This window comes from Knufia obscura, assembly GCF_036327395.1.
Source record: "Knufia obscura strain CCFEE 5817 isolate CBS 148926 chromosome Unknown scaffold_1, whole genome shotgun sequence".
Classification (NCBI taxonomy): Eukaryota; Fungi; Ascomycota; class Eurotiomycetes; order Chaetothyriales; family Trichomeriaceae; genus Knufia; species Knufia obscura.
Genome location: NW_027042687.1, coordinates 3,619,873 through 3,634,224, shown reverse-complemented (window position 1 = coordinate 3,634,224; position 14,352 = coordinate 3,619,873). Strand labels below are relative to the sequence as shown.

Below are 14,352 nucleotides of genomic sequence, written 5' to 3'. Positions count from 1 at the left end.
TGGTGCTAGCTTGGTGCTCTCTATGGAAGGCTGCGACTTCGGTCGAGGATCCAAGTTGTTCTAGCACTCGCTCAAGCGCATATGAATACTGGATGACGACCATTGAATGAAAGGACATTCTGGGTCAGTCCTAAAAGGATCTCTGGGTTCCTCCGCGATGGCGAACCTCAGTTCCCCCATCAAGTAACGTACCTCCAGAATCAAGACAATGGAGACGTTCGCAGCACTTGTTCGAAGAACCGAGGTTCGCTATCGTAGAGGAACCCAGGGTACCTCTCAGAGCTGATCCGGAATCCCCTTTTCGTGGTCGGTCACACTGTTTATGCCTGATACAACAGTTAGCAAGCGAACTTCTAGTTTCTGCAAGCTGAAATGCATTTTGCGGAACTCTTATGGTTGGCATGTTTCCTTGCTGTGCATCAAGTTGATGGCTGCTGGTACGTGAAGTTCCATAAGCAGTACAGCGACATTCATCGTGAACAAAAATGTTCAACTCGTTGTGTAGTATCCAATACTGCTCAACACTTGTTTGGTAGCTTGATCACCTCCTCCACGAAAAGTGGCGTCGGCGTGGTTGCGGTCAAGACGACCCCGTACATGTTTCATCAAGGTACGTCGACGACAACTCAGTACAACCATGACCTTCGTTTATTGCACACACATATCCTATGGGAAGAAGAGGGAAGCCAAACTTACTGGTTGTAGATACTCGTGGTCGAGACCCAAGGTTTCCGGCAGCTTCTTGAATGCTGTCTCACCGGCGTCACAGAAGACTGCACCAATCAATGCTTCAACGGTACTCGCCATGGCTTTTTCGAATACCTTCACCGTCCCATCGTTGAGGATGATACAGGACTCAAGGCCAATACCTGCTCCGACCTCCGATAAGGCCTTGTCGGTGATGAGCGCTTTTGTAGCGACATCCCATTCACCTAGAAGCTGTTCAGCAGTTTGCAATATACTAAGGTGGTTGGCTAACCTTTGCTTCGGCCAGTCGGATACCACCTCTTACAAAGATGTGCTTTCATGATTGCATCTCCTAAAATAGCCAGCTCTTCATTCTTTCGGACCTTGAGAAGTGACCCATTCCATGGCAAGCGATGGCCGGACCTTTGCAAAGCCTCTAGGCAGAGCAGCTTATCCTGAAATTCATGGTGCAACAATGCCTCACATCGTGCAACTTTGTCTTCGCAGGTAGTCATGGTTGCAGCTGGTAGATGTGCGGGCAGACACAAGAGAGGGAGGATGAACAAGACATAGTGAAGCCAGGCTCCTACCCATATCCAATATGTTGTTCACTCTATGCCTGATGCGTTGTTCATTTTGTGTAACCTGAGCCATGCAAGACCATGGGCAAGGCCTAGCTGGCAGGACGTGTACATAAAGGGGGCTCACCAATCAGCTTCGGCCGAAATGTAGCGCTTTAAGTGGATTCGTTATCGCCGGCATTGCGTCATGCGCCAATCAGCAGAGTGCGGAAGTAAGCTGCGATTTCGCGACATTTACCACACCGATCAGAAGTGCGGCTCGTGGTCACTTCCGAGATATTTTGAACGTGCTTGCCTCGAACCTTCCTCGTGCTCTTGAATTACATTCACACCATACGCCCTTTCAGTTTCATACGCAAGGACGACCACCTCAACCTCGCGCCAAATTCGTCGCCGCACCTAAGAGTCCGAGTACACCGATAATCCCAAATCGTGCAATAGGCGTGAGGCGCCACCACCTCGAGACTCTACCAAAATGTCCTTCTCCAACCTTGTGAAGGATATGTCCTTCAAAGACTCAAAGAACTCAGACGACTCACGATCCACGATATCGCGCCCTGGTCTCGCCAGAAGCTACACATCAACACAAGCCACTTCAGTCAGCATAGCAGGAGACATTAAATCGCAATTACATGCAGGGTACAGCCACCCACTGTCGAGAGCATGGCAAGCAGAAAGGCAGCTTACGAAAGCAATGCTCATATACCCTCTATTCATCACCGATAACCCGGACGAAATGACACCAATACCCTCTCTACCAAACCAGAACCGCCTTGGGCTGAACAGGGTGGTGCCGTTCTTACAACCGCTAGTTGAACAAGGTCTGCGCAGTGTCATTCTATTTGGCGTACCTCTTGCGCAGGGAGCGAAAGATGCCCTTGGCACGGCAGCCGACGATCCAGAGGGACCGGTCATGCAGGCAATTCAACTTATTAGGCGCGCTCTTCCTCAACTGTACGTTGTGGTGGATGTTTGTCTGTGCGAATATACTTCGCATGGTCACTGCGGCATTCTTTACGAAGACGGCTCAATGAACAACGCCATGTCCGTGGAACGGATCTCGGATGTGGCAATGTCATATGCAAGAGCAGGCGCACATTGTGTGGCCCCTTCAGACATGAATGATGGTCGAATCAGAGCTATCAAGCTTAAGCTGATCGAAGAAGGAATTTCACATCGAGTTAATCTGATGTCCTACGCAGCCAAATTCTCAGGTTGTTTGTACGGTCCATTCCGTGATGCGGCGGGTTCGTGCCCAAGCTTTGGTGACAGAAAATGCTATCAGCTTCCTCCTGGTGGTCGAGGTCTGGCACGACGGGCAATCAGACGAGATATTGACGAGGGTGCCGACATCATCATGGTCAAGCCTGCCTCGAGTTATCTCGATATCATCTCCGATGCGAAGGAAATAGCGAAGGACATGCCGATCGCCGCATATCAGGTGTCGGGAGAATATGCTATGATACATGCTGGAGCGAAGGCAGGTGTGTTCGATCTAAAGACTATGGCATTTGAGAGCACCGAGGGTATTCTGAGAGCTGGTGCGGGTATAGTTGTCAGCTATTTCACGCCTGAGTTCTTGAAGTGGCTTGATGCCTAGGACGAGACCATGAATGAATGAATGCATGAATGAATGAGTGAGTGAACATATTGCATTCATCTATGCCATACGACAAGGTATGGCAATGGCATTCAAGAGCGCAGGTCAGATCTCGCATACGAAACTTGCATCACTTGTTCCTTCTCCGTTGCAAAGCCGTTCCTGCTCCGAAGCGAATCCGGCATTCTTTCTTTCCTCAAAGCACACCTCTTTATCTTCTTCACCGCTGATAGAGTCATTCAGGCGATACGCAACCAGCCCGGCTCCTTCGTCCACTCGTGGGTTTCGACATCCGTGCCTCACTCCAATCGTTACTTGTACGCGCTTCTTTACAGCACTGTTTCTTGCTGGTCCGCACCATTCTCGATCTGAATGGGCGGCGCCATCTTCGCTTACGTACATTCGCTCCATCGTGCCTTGTGTTTCACCTGTCAAAGCCTGACTGCCATTGGCATCTCGGTCTCGCTATCTTCAACGTGAACCGAGAGGCTGGATATCTTCGGATCGCGAATGATGGACCGAGCGATATGTTGTGTCATCCATGGATAACGACGAGTGATCGTATCTGGCATAGACAGCGATAGTGGTGACAGGTAGCGTGCCAGAGCAAGCAGGTAAGCAGAAATGAGGTACCCCGCCTGTCGAAGACCTTCAAATAAACAGGGGACACGAAAGGCAAAGAACTTAAACTCAGCCTGTGCGAAACCTTGATTTTGAGTCCAAATAGATGTATTAGGTTAAGGTGATACGGCACGATGCTACAAACAATTTCTAATACCAGCAAGGCCTTACGACCTTCGATCAGCCATTGGCAACAGTCATCCCGCCCTCATCATACCGATTACCCTGTGTCGGAAACTTCTCAACCAGTTCATCCAACGTCTTCAGCTCGTCCTCAGTCAAAACCACATCCTTCAAATTCTCCTCGACCCTCTTGACCGTGCTAGCGCCAGGAATAGGAATGATAGTCGGCAGTTTCATCTCCTTCTTACTCCCATCTTCCAATGCAATCGTCTTTGTCCTGCCACTCTGCCCCCTCACCCACGCAATCGCGATCTGCGGCATCGTACAGCCATGTTCCTTCGCCATGTCGGCCGCCGCGTCCGTGATTTTGTTGTTCACAGCGAGCACATCATCCTGGTACTTCGGGAGGTGCCGGAGAGGTCCCTCCGGAAGGTCACTGTTCTTCCTGATCCCGTTGCCGCTCAATGCGCCCCTGGCAAGCGGACTATACGCGAAGACCGGGATACCTTCCTCCGCACACACGGCGAGGACCCCGTTATTCAACGCATCGAGACACCACAAACTCATCTCGATCTCCACGCTTGTGACGCCCGGCAGACCGAGCCCCTTGACCTGCTTCTGCGAGGCGCGGATAGTCTTCGCTGAGACCTCGGAGATACCGATGCCGCCGATCTTGCCGGCCTTGACGTACTCGGCTAGGGTTTCAATGGCTTGTTCGTTGCCTCGTTGGGGGTCCACGCGGGCGCACTCGAAGATGTCGATTTGTTTCTTGGAGGTGTCTTTGAGGAGGTCTAGGCAGAAATCGACGGATCGACGGATGTTCTCGGGTGATGAGTCGGGGATGGGGACGCCGTTTGGGAGGCCACCGCCTTTGACGCAGAGGATGACTTTGGAGGCGTCGGAGGGGTGTTGTGTGAAGTACGACTTTAGGAGGTGCATGCTGTTTCGGTCTGGGGTGCCTGTGGGGGTGGTATCGTCAGTGGGGTGCTGGCGAGGTACTCTTGTGGAGGATGGTGTGTACGAGAGGGGATGTGTGGAGTTTTGAGGGATGATCAGGTGTAGATGACTAACCGTAGAACTCTCCTGCATTCCAGTTGTCTGCTCCGAGTTCAAGGGCGCGCTTCATGACTGGGATGATATCCTCGAAGGGCTTCGGATCCTGTCTCCAGGTAAGACCCATCAGGCCATAGCCCAGGTGGCCTGTTTTGCGCCCGAGGACGGTGGGTTGAGGTTGAGACATCTTGAGAGTGTTATATCGGTAGTCTGTACAGTGCTGATTGACAGATGCGGTGTCGTCGAGCTGTAGCTGTGGGAAGACGATCGTGGTGTGTATTGATGAGAGACCGCTTAGAAACTCCACGGCTTGCTGCTTCTTTATACTTCACAAGCCCTGATTCATGCACATGAACGATGCATCCGAGCCGTTGGTCACTCGATTGCTCTCGAAGCCGGATACTGCCAAGTCTTCGGCGAACTCGAGTATACGGCTTGTAGTGCCGCCGATCTGATTTACTCAGTCCGAAAATGGTAAGACTATGTCCGATGACTGGAGCTAGCAGGCTTTACACCGATGGGGTCCTGTACAGCAGCTTGGCTTCTGCTGACAGAGTGTATTTCTGCTGTTATGTCAGCTCGGATCAATGATTCATCCCTGGGCACTGCAGTGTTTAAAGCCGGCGGTAACAGCACACGAAGCTGCTAGCCCCTCGGCCACGATTATGCCTGAGGCATGTATTATCGGGTTGCAGCATTTCTGATTGGGCAGCTAAGTGCTTGGCCGCTACACTATATAGCGAGCAGGGCTCGCGACTTCGGCATCTTGGGTGCGGAGATGATACAGGACGAGCATCAGTGGAACAAGTATGCCATCAATCTCCGACGCAACTAATTTATGACATTTGAATGTCATAACTTAGGTTGGTCGTGTGCGGCAGGAGATGCTGTCCAGTTGTGTCGTCAAGTTATTTTATGACGTCAGCAACGCCGATATGGTCAAATGCTCAGTAACAACATGCTGCCGCCGATGGCAACAACACCCCCCTGATGCTGTATTCAAACTAACACTTTGTGATTGGAAACAACATTTGCTAAGGTGCTTAGTCATTGTGCCGCTGTCTCTCTGAGTCGTGAATGCTTGCTAAGAACGTGAAGGAAGATCATCAGCCTACCAAACGTCGACCGAACCTATCTCCTCGGCCTACGGTTCTCCGAAATTGTCATTTGAATTCCGGTTCAGACGATTGTGATGTATTCAAGCCCTAAGTTCTGACGCAGGCATAGAGCTTTAGGTCTACTATGTACTCTTCTTGCGCCTGCGCACATCTCCGTAAGGGTGACGCGAGAGCGCTAACGCTTGAAGCTACGTGTAAATTACACGATTAGGGACGTTTTTGCCTTTCAAATGACCAATTCGGAGAATCGTAGGCCGATGAGATACCGTGGCTAGGCCTGGAACGGCTAAAAGTACGACACACCGAGAACATGATCGCGCTCTTGTCTGCCCTTCAAGTGCACTTGTGAGACCTGACTGTAGCGCACCTAGCTGCTCCGGCTCTCTTTGATAGTGGTAACGTCCGCATCAATCGATACTCAGTGTGGCTTCCTGTTCTTCTACAAGTACTCACTGAGCGGTGCTACTCGCGTAGGCTGATACACCGGTATCTCCAACGCCCTCGGTGGCTCACTCTGCTGACAGTGCACCTCCGCCCACCTCAGCCAGCCGGCGTACGTTCCCTCAGCACAATCACTCCCACTATGTTTCCGCCACAGCATTCCTAGGGTATCACCACCGAACAACTTCGCCGAAAACCCATGTCCCAATTTCAAGCACCAACCCTCACTAACAGTCTTCTGGACAATTTCCCGTGCCAACCTCTGATCCTCAGTTTCCTCCTCGTCAGGACCTGGAAGCTTCATACAAAGCAACTCCCATTCCCGCCTCCCATTCCATCCGGTCATCTGTTCAGGCACGAATGCGTGACGCATCATGCTGAGCAGCCAGCACTTTTCGCGAACGTACTTGGGTCCGTCCCAATCATCCTCAGGATCTAACCAGCGCTCCGCAGCACCCATGGCTTGAATTTGGATCGCGTAGTCAGTCATGCTCTCGTCGTTGATGACCATTTTCCCGCCAACGTCATCCGTCACGGCAACCTCTTGAGATACCCGCATCAGATCGAGGTGGTTGACGAGGGGATGGCAGTGCAAGCCGTTGGTATCTGTCTTGCCCTCCCACAGTTTCCGCAGGATCTTGTGAGCGCGAAGGACAAGTGGATTGTTTGGTGTGCACATCATTGCAAAGTTGACGATTGACAGGCCATCTGGCGGGTCTCCCATTGTGAAGCCGGCGAAGTCGTAGGGTGAATCTGGATTGCCGACATGCTGTGTCCATAGCCAATTGAGGTCGCCGAACTGAAGTATGCCGACGTCGAGGTAAACACCACCATATTTGAGCAGCAATGGATAGCGGATGAGGTCTGAGGTATGCTGGGCGGCATATTCGCCGGAAAGAGTGCCGTTTGTGAAAGCAGCGGATACTACTGAAGGCGAGGCTGTGTCGATGAAGTTGGCGACATTGAGTGGGGATGAGGGGACACTGTCAAAGACGTAGATATTGCAGTCAGATCGTGCAAAGCGAGAGTGCCAAGCGATGATGTTCCGTAGTAGGTAGGGTGGGAGAGTAGAGATTCCGGTGTGCCAGAATGCGAAAATGTGTTTGGAGCCGACCTTTGGCGGAGGCGGAGAGGCCAGAGCGGAAGGCACTGCGCTAGCGCTGGGAGTTGCTGGAGGCGTGGGATCTGAGATGGGCGCAGTCCCGGAGATCTCAGGGTACTGCATGGCGTCTGCTTGCTTTGAATTCTTGTCAGAAGCTCGAGCTGCAGTAGATGTATTCACCTTCTATACTTTGTGTTCTCTCAAGTCGTCGAGGGCAGGTGAGAGCCGTCCGTGTTCAACCGAGCCTGCCTAAAGGGGGAAAGCGCCTGCATTTCTTCTTTACTCCTTCCTTCTTTCATGGTTACAGATACTTACGTACATGCTAGCACACACCGCAGAACGAACCACACGCTTTGCAAAGGATGACAATTCTGGCTTCCTGTCCCTCCTCCTGCTCGTAGACTGCATCTAATGACAAAGTCATCTCAACCACTGGCTTTGTCATGAACTGGCTATCGTAGCTTGTTCTGTGGTTAGTAGACCATATGCCCGACCACCTAGCTGCTTCTCCGCGCCATTGCTATACTTACGCTCAGATTGTCGAGCTAGGACGTGGCAGTCATGGTGCTACCCAGGTAAACGGATACAGCTCGGGAAGCAGCATGATATGATACCAGAGTTCAAGTTTCTGCTGACAGCTTCCGGCAAGCTTGCTCTTTTGAGTTAGCCAGCCTATCTTGAGCTAGTACTAATTCAGAGCACATGCCGGTCGAAGCATTCGTGATTAGAGTCTTCCATCAGATCACAACCACAAGGAGCTCTTTCCGAACACATGTATGCCGTCGCCCAGCATGGTTTTTACTAAGTCTGGTCGCAATACTGGTTTGGGCACGCGGCGATATGGCCGTGTACGAAAGGGCATCCTGCTCGGCAAGCGGCCTCAGGCGAGTATAAAAAGCAGACGTGACCCCCAGCTCGACCGGCGTAGCATAGTACATCCAATCTACCAGACTGAAAGTATCACCTTTCTCGTCCAGTAACACGAAGCAACCATCACAAGACCACACCCACCACAATGAATCGACTCACATCCAACCACAACCTCAACACTTTCAGAAATTCGCCCAACTCATACCCTTTACAGTCTGAACCTTCAAAAAAGATTCCGATACCAACAATGGCACCCTTCAGCTTTCGAAGCTCAATCTCGTCAACGAGCAGCTTGGACTCCATCGACGAAGCCAAGGGCAAGATCAGAACCGAAGAAGAAAAGAGTCACAGGAGCCTAACCTCAAAACTCCACTCTTCGACAAAAGCGATCAAAACAGCATTCGTGAAGCAGACAAAGCAGGTTCTGAACAGCCGTGAGATGAGGGCTGCGCCGTATTCTATGGTTGTCACGAGTGAAGTGTAGAGTGGGATAGAAGGGGTGTGACTTGAGGTTGTGCAGTCATCAAATTGGATTCGATGGGTCAGGGGAAGGAGAGCCTGTGATCGCTAGGTGCATGTAAGCTGAGCTCGATGCAGAATGGACATTGTTTAGGGAGGAATGTATCGGTGATGAACATATTGCAGACGAAAACATACTTTTCCCCAGAACCCTCAGATCCTTGTCGCATTTCTTCGCTAATCGTTGTTGATAGGCTACCGTGACTCGTCAATGACTCGTCGTTCGCTGCCCAAAACTTAGCATTGCTTAGGTTTGGGACCTAAAGCCAATCATCGAGAGAAAGGGGAGTTTGCATTGAAATGAAATCGGGTCTCGAAAATGATAGATTGAACTTCCTATCATCGACGATGAGAGATAAATCCAACCATGGTCCGTAATCTTTATATTACGGTCAATGGGTGAACTATGAGCAAATATCCAAGATCCAGAACAGCTCGTTGACATTGTATAATGTGCTGACCAAATTCACAAAACAATCAAATCTCACTATCTCAGGAATTTGTTTGCGCTTGCAAAATCCGGCCCACTTCATGCTCTTTGCCATTCTGTGTCTCCCATACACCTTCTTACAGAGCGGCAACGGCACCAACAAGTGCGATGGCAGCAGCGCCCATGGCACCCATACCATCGCGGTAGTAGACGTTAGCACCAGCAGTAGACTGCACAGCAGCTCCAGTGCGGGAGGTCGAACCAGCGGAGCCAGTAGCACCAGAGGAGGACCCAGCGGTGCCAGTCGAGGTGACCATGCCCGTACCGGTTGCGGAGGAGGATCGGGTGGAGGTCATAGTAGAGTTAGAGCTTGAGGAGGTCGCAGTGTAGGCAGCTAGAGAAGAGCATATTAGCATTGCAGGGCCGAGAACCGACAGTGAATCATTGCCCGAAGCACGGATGCTTCACAACCAAAACCCTGTGCTGAATGCTATGTCACGTACCAACAGTGGTTCCAGCAGACGAGCAGGTATCAATGAAAGCCTTCTGAGCATCCTCCTCGAAGTCGCCGCAGTTGCTAGCCATGTGTGACTGGATATCCTGCGCACCATCGCCGCAGACTGCGCTCATGTCGCCCGGTGCATCGGCGGTGTTGACGGCATGGAGAAGGCACCCCGGTGGCATGGCGAAGGTAAAGCGCGCGAAAAAGGCGAAGAACAGAGTGAAGATTGCGGTCTGCATTGTGAGAGGCTTGTGGTTATTCGTGGTATATCGGGGTTGTTATTGGTGATGAAGTTAGGCTGAGACTCGCTCGAACCTAGGCACAGTTGAAGTTGGGCTTGAAGGATTGTGTAGAATGCGAAAGTTGACGTAGAGAGTGACTGTAGTCAGTGGACAAAACAAAGAGTGTAGAAGGGCGAGGATATCGTCGTTGTGGTTGGTCGTAATGGTAAGAAAGAGACGCGCCTGAGCCCCTTGGGACGTCCGAGCAGGATTCAGGCCCGCAAGGCTGTAACGACAGCCTCAGGCTTGACCTAGATTGCGCTAGCGTGTAGCATTAGGCTGCTAACAATGGACTGGGGACCGCTGGCGGGGATGATCTGCGGACAACTTGAAGTTCAGTCCCCAGCTTCGTTGGAAGGCAGGTCCAGCGGGCGCTGACAATCAACGTCCTGCTTGCACTGCGGCTTGATTAGTACATGCAGCATGATATGATCTTGCAGGTGACAGATTAGCTCGATCTGTATGCTTCACAACCCGAGATCTGTCATAACTTCAAAGATAAGATAGTAGATCACAGAGGTACGCCTGTGTCCAGGCTATGAGGTAAGAGCTGGTGGTATTCATGTTCCGGGCCACTGATCGCCGAAGAAGCAATCGCCTGGGAGTTGATAAAGGAAGTCGCGACCCAGCACATTCAACATGCCAGAACCACCAGAGACTACGAAGATGGCTGTAGATCAGCGAGAGCATGTAGATTCGCCTATGGAGGCTCAAGTGCAGAGATTGGCCGAAAAGGTGTGGAGTAAGTTTCTACCAATATTATTCATTTATGCCAGCCTCACAGCATGATTTACAAGACTATCTTCGTGCCGTAGGGCAAGGAACTGATATAATTGGTGTGCCATAGAGAAGTACCAATCGCTAGACGACTCCCAGCGCTATCTAGTAGCAATCGCTGGTATACCTGGTTCCGGCAAAACCACATTTGCTGCAAGCCTCGCCTACCATCTCAACAAGTTCTACCAAGCCGACCGGCATGAGAAGTATCCAAATTCTGCAGATTACCACCTCTCACGACCGCGAGCCAACACAAATGGCTCTTCTCGCGAGCGACACTTTTCTGATCCGAATTCCCCTGACATCGCATACGTCCTGCCTATGGACGGCTTCCACTTGACGCGTGCTCAACTGACCGCCATGCCAAATTCAGAAGAAGCACACTATCGCCGAGGCGCCGCCTTCACTTTCGACTCAGAGGGCTACTATAAACTGATCGAGAAGCTGCGGAAGCCCATTGAGCCCACCACGGCGACGATATGGGCACCATCCTTCGATCATGCTGTCAAAGACCCCGTCGAGAACGACATCCCCATACCACGGACTGCCAGAGTCGTACTGATCGAGGGTTTGTACACAGCGCTCTCGTACACCGCCCCAAAGACCGAAAGCCCAAGCACAGACACAAAAGCAGCAGTACCCTCGGCCTGGTCCGAAGCCTGCCACTTAATGGATGAGATCTGGCTAATATCCGTTCCGATACCTGTTGCGACCGAGCGTGTAGCTAAGCGCAATTTCAAAGCTGGTCTGTCGCCATCCTTGGAGGCAGCGCTAGACAGGACAGTCAATAACGATATGAAGAACGCAAGAGAGATTCTGGACAACCTGCCTAAGGATGGCCAACTGACAGAGACGATCGAAAGTGTCGAAGATGAAGGTTGGAAGACCCAAGAGCAGAAGCTGGCTCTTGAAGATGCAAGCGGAGAGAAGAATGGACAGCACAAAGCAGGCGAGGTTCAGCGGCTGAAGATGGAAAGGATGGGCAGTATTGCTGAAATGGCGGATGCTGGTGTTGGGTTGTGATAGGAGCACATGTGCATTGATGGTGTCTTCTGCAAATTAGCTGATCATCGATATGGTGGCCGATTTTGTCTGCCTTTGACAGCCTCGATCGACATGCGGCAAGCATACCCCTTGAGCGTCATTATTGTGTACTCGTACTTTCAGCCATCTGAATCCGAATCGTACGCCACAAGACTGGATGCAGGTGGTGGGCTCGTCTTAGCTGCAGGAGTCTTGGCTGCCGGTGCTGCAGGACTCGTACTTGACGCAGATCCGCTTCCAGACGCCTTTTTCGTGGGGCCATCGGCTTCTCCAGCAAGACTCTTGGGTGTGGCAGGCTTCTGGTCAACATCTGTCGAGGAGAGTTTTCTGGCCTTCGTACCTGCAGCTTGATCTTCGGCAGGAGCTCTACGTCGCTTCTTAGTCGTAGTCCATTGCCCCGCGCTCTCCTTCTTAGCATCAGAGGTTTCCTGCTGTTCCAACGCTAGCTGCTCTGCTGCAGCACGTTCCTTCCTAAAAGCATCAAGCTGCTCGGCTGTTTCCTTGCGTACATTAGCATTCTCGGATAGCTGTTTCTGCTTAATGCCTTCAAGAAACTCGACCTCCGCGTCATCTAGTGGTCGAAATTGGTTCTTCAGCTTCGCAGCTTCTTCGAAAGCTTCTTGCTTGGCGACTGTGTTTACGCTTGGTTAGTGCAAAGCACGTCACACGAAAGAATCTCGCACTCACGCTTCTGATCTTGCAGATGCTCATACAAGCTTTTCCCACCTTCCTGAGTACCAGGGGCTGGCTCATTCTTTGCAGGCTGTTTAGCTCTCTCTACTTGCTCCTTAGCTTTGGCCCAGGCATCATCGGTAGCACTCGACAGCCCCTCCGGAGCTTTGACTTCGGCACCTCCTGCAGAAACAAATCGCGAGCTCATGTCGACACTGTTGATCAGGGCCCATTCCTCAACATAGAGACCAAGCGTCAACGATATGAGCTAGCGGGCATCTCCTGAGCCCTACGAGCGGCGGTATCAAACGACACGGTGTCTAGGCTTTCACCTTTCGTGAAACAGTTTGCGGTTTCAGTGGCTCGACAACGTGCCGAAGTGTATGCAGGTCATCGGCTTCGCCTAAAAAGAAAAGCCTGAAGTTCGGGTTACGCTAATCCGCGACCACGCTAGCACATATTGGGCACTCCTGCCGCGCAGCATGAAGGTCCTAGCGAAGATAATGGATTAAGTTGACGTCATTCAGCCTAAATTGTCAACAATGTTTTCTGCAACACCAGAACTGCATGTTCACATAGACGGCTATTCGAGCTGGTTTTACCAGGAATTGATTCGTTTTGCTGCCGGGAAGTACTTCCTCTTATCCATGGAACATTTGCGTGGTCCCTGAAACGCGGCAGATCGTGCCCCTCGCGTAAGAGAGACTCCCACGTTGCGTCGAGAAAAAGAATCTGCCCCACCAACATGCTTCTCCGTCGTGTTATCGCAAGAATACATATCTGAGGTCGTGCTTGCCACTGATAAAATTTCCCTGCATGTCTGCTACTTATACTCTTGCTCGTCGCATCGCAGTTCCTGCATTCCATACTTCTCACCCCTTCATTCGAACATCTACACTAGCAACCAAACCACTTACAACCTTCAAACGCAACATGTCGTCCACAGGAAAGGTTTCCCAGGAGGGCAAGGGGACCAAGACGGTCTTCACCCTCAACACTGGAGACAAGATGCCAGGTGTTGGTCTCGGAACATGGCAATCTAAGCCAAACGAGGTCAGAGAGGCAGTCAAGAACGCTCTCCAGATGGGCTACAGACATATCGACACCGCTCTCGCTTACGGCAACGAGGCAGAAGTTGGTGACGGTATCAAGGATTCTGGTGTCCCACGAAATGAGATCTGGCTTACAACGAAGTTGGACAACCCATGGCACAAGCGAGTTCCAGAGGGCATCGCCTCATCTCTGAAAGACCTCAAGACCGACTACGTCGACCTGTATCTTATGCACTGGCCCAGCTCGACAGATCCAGATGACCTGAAGAAGCACTACCCAGACTGGACTTTTACCGACACTTGGTAAGACTCATGCGGAATCGCGTCAGCAAATGGAAGCTAACAATCATACAGGAGAGAAATGCAAAAGCTGGTTGGCACTGGCAAAGTCCGAAACATCGGCGTCAGCAACTTCGAACAAGAGAACCTCGAGAAGCTCCTCTCTCACCCAGACACCAAAATCGTTCCCGCAGTCAACCAGATCGAGCTGCACCCGAACCACCCTTCATTCAAGCTGATCAAGTTCAACGAGAGCAAGGGCATCCACAGCACTGCATACTCCTGCCTAGGCAGCACCGACTCCCCACTCTACAAGGACAAGACTTTGGCCCAACTGGCAGAGAAGAAGGGCAAGACTATACAACAATGCATGCTTCAGTGGGGTCTGCAGAGAGGTACCTCTGTGATTCCCAAGTCAGTGACGAAGAGCAGAATTGAGGGCAATTTCCAGCTTGATGGTTGGGAGTTGACTGAGGACGAGATGAACACGATCTCGAGTCTGGAGGGCCGATTCAAGGTCTGTGGTGATGCTTGGCTACCGGAGGGTGTCAAGGTCTTCTTCGGTAACGACGAGTAGATCTGAAGCAGGATTCATGATTG

The 14,352-nt window shown here is 51.4% G+C and overlaps 9 protein-coding genes across 9 annotated transcripts; 4 read left to right on the top strand and 5 right to left on the bottom strand.

Moving 5' to 3' along the window:
• Window positions 1-666: 666 nt before the first annotated feature.
• PMZ80_001384 (uncharacterized protein) lies at window positions 667-1,202 on the bottom strand (the record flags this gene model as incomplete). Its single annotated transcript, XM_064869829.1, has 2 exons — window positions 667-932; window positions 1,013-1,202. 2 exons carry the CDS (start codon window positions 1,200-1,202, stop codon window positions 667-669), a joined length of 456 nt encoding a protein of 151 aa, XP_064735326.1.
• A 541-nt stretch (window positions 1,203-1,743) lies between these two features.
• On the top strand, window positions 1,744-2,868 carry HEM2 (Aminolevulinate dehydratase; the record flags this gene model as incomplete). Its single annotated transcript, XM_064869828.1, has 1 exon — window positions 1,744-2,868. One exon carries the CDS (start codon window positions 1,744-1,746, stop codon window positions 2,866-2,868), a length of 1,125 nt encoding a protein of 374 aa, XP_064735325.1.
• An 801-nt stretch (window positions 2,869-3,669) lies between these two features.
• Window positions 3,670-4,852, bottom strand: PMZ80_001382 (uncharacterized protein; the record flags this gene model as incomplete). Its single annotated transcript, XM_064869827.1, has 2 exons — window positions 3,670-4,571; window positions 4,684-4,852. 2 exons carry the CDS (start codon window positions 4,850-4,852, stop codon window positions 3,670-3,672), a joined length of 1,071 nt encoding a protein of 356 aa, XP_064735324.1.
• A 1,370-nt stretch (window positions 4,853-6,222) lies between these two features.
• PMZ80_001381 (uncharacterized protein) lies at window positions 6,223-7,449 on the bottom strand (the record flags this gene model as incomplete). Its single annotated transcript, XM_064869826.1, has 1 exon — window positions 6,223-7,449. The coding sequence occupies one exon, from the start codon at window positions 7,447-7,449 to the stop codon at window positions 6,223-6,225; it is 1,227 nt and encodes a 408-aa protein (XP_064735323.1).
• An 892-nt stretch (window positions 7,450-8,341) lies between these two features.
• On the top strand, window positions 8,342-8,680 carry PMZ80_001380 (uncharacterized protein; the record flags this gene model as incomplete). Its single annotated transcript, XM_064869825.1, has 1 exon — window positions 8,342-8,680. One exon carries the CDS (start codon window positions 8,342-8,344, stop codon window positions 8,678-8,680), a length of 339 nt encoding a protein of 112 aa, XP_064735322.1.
• A 602-nt stretch (window positions 8,681-9,282) lies between these two features.
• Window positions 9,283-9,886, bottom strand: PMZ80_001379 (uncharacterized protein; the record flags this gene model as incomplete). Its single annotated transcript, XM_064869824.1, has 2 exons — window positions 9,283-9,539; window positions 9,649-9,886. The coding sequence occupies 2 exons, from the start codon at window positions 9,884-9,886 to the stop codon at window positions 9,283-9,285; spliced, it is 495 nt and encodes a 164-aa protein (XP_064735321.1).
• A 681-nt stretch (window positions 9,887-10,567) lies between these two features.
• On the top strand, window positions 10,568-11,728 carry PMZ80_001378 (uncharacterized protein; the record flags this gene model as incomplete). The annotated part of the gene is made up of 2 exons (XM_064869823.1): window positions 10,568-10,670; window positions 10,776-11,728. The coding sequence occupies 2 exons, from the start codon at window positions 10,568-10,570 to the stop codon at window positions 11,726-11,728; spliced, it is 1,056 nt and encodes a 351-aa protein (XP_064735320.1).
• A 140-nt stretch (window positions 11,729-11,868) lies between these two features.
• On the bottom strand, window positions 11,869-12,629 carry PMZ80_001377 (uncharacterized protein; the record flags this gene model as incomplete). Its single annotated transcript, XM_064869822.1, has 2 exons — window positions 11,869-12,380; window positions 12,437-12,629. The coding sequence occupies 2 exons, from the start codon at window positions 12,627-12,629 to the stop codon at window positions 11,869-11,871; spliced, it is 705 nt and encodes a 234-aa protein (XP_064735319.1).
• Window positions 12,630-13,354: 725 nt separating this feature from the next.
• Window positions 13,355-14,329, top strand: PMZ80_001376 (uncharacterized protein; the record flags this gene model as incomplete). The annotated part of the gene is made up of 2 exons (XM_064869821.1): window positions 13,355-13,776; window positions 13,828-14,329. The coding sequence occupies 2 exons, from the start codon at window positions 13,355-13,357 to the stop codon at window positions 14,327-14,329; spliced, it is 924 nt and encodes a 307-aa protein (XP_064735318.1).
• Between the last annotated feature and the right edge of the window lie 23 nt (window positions 14,330-14,352).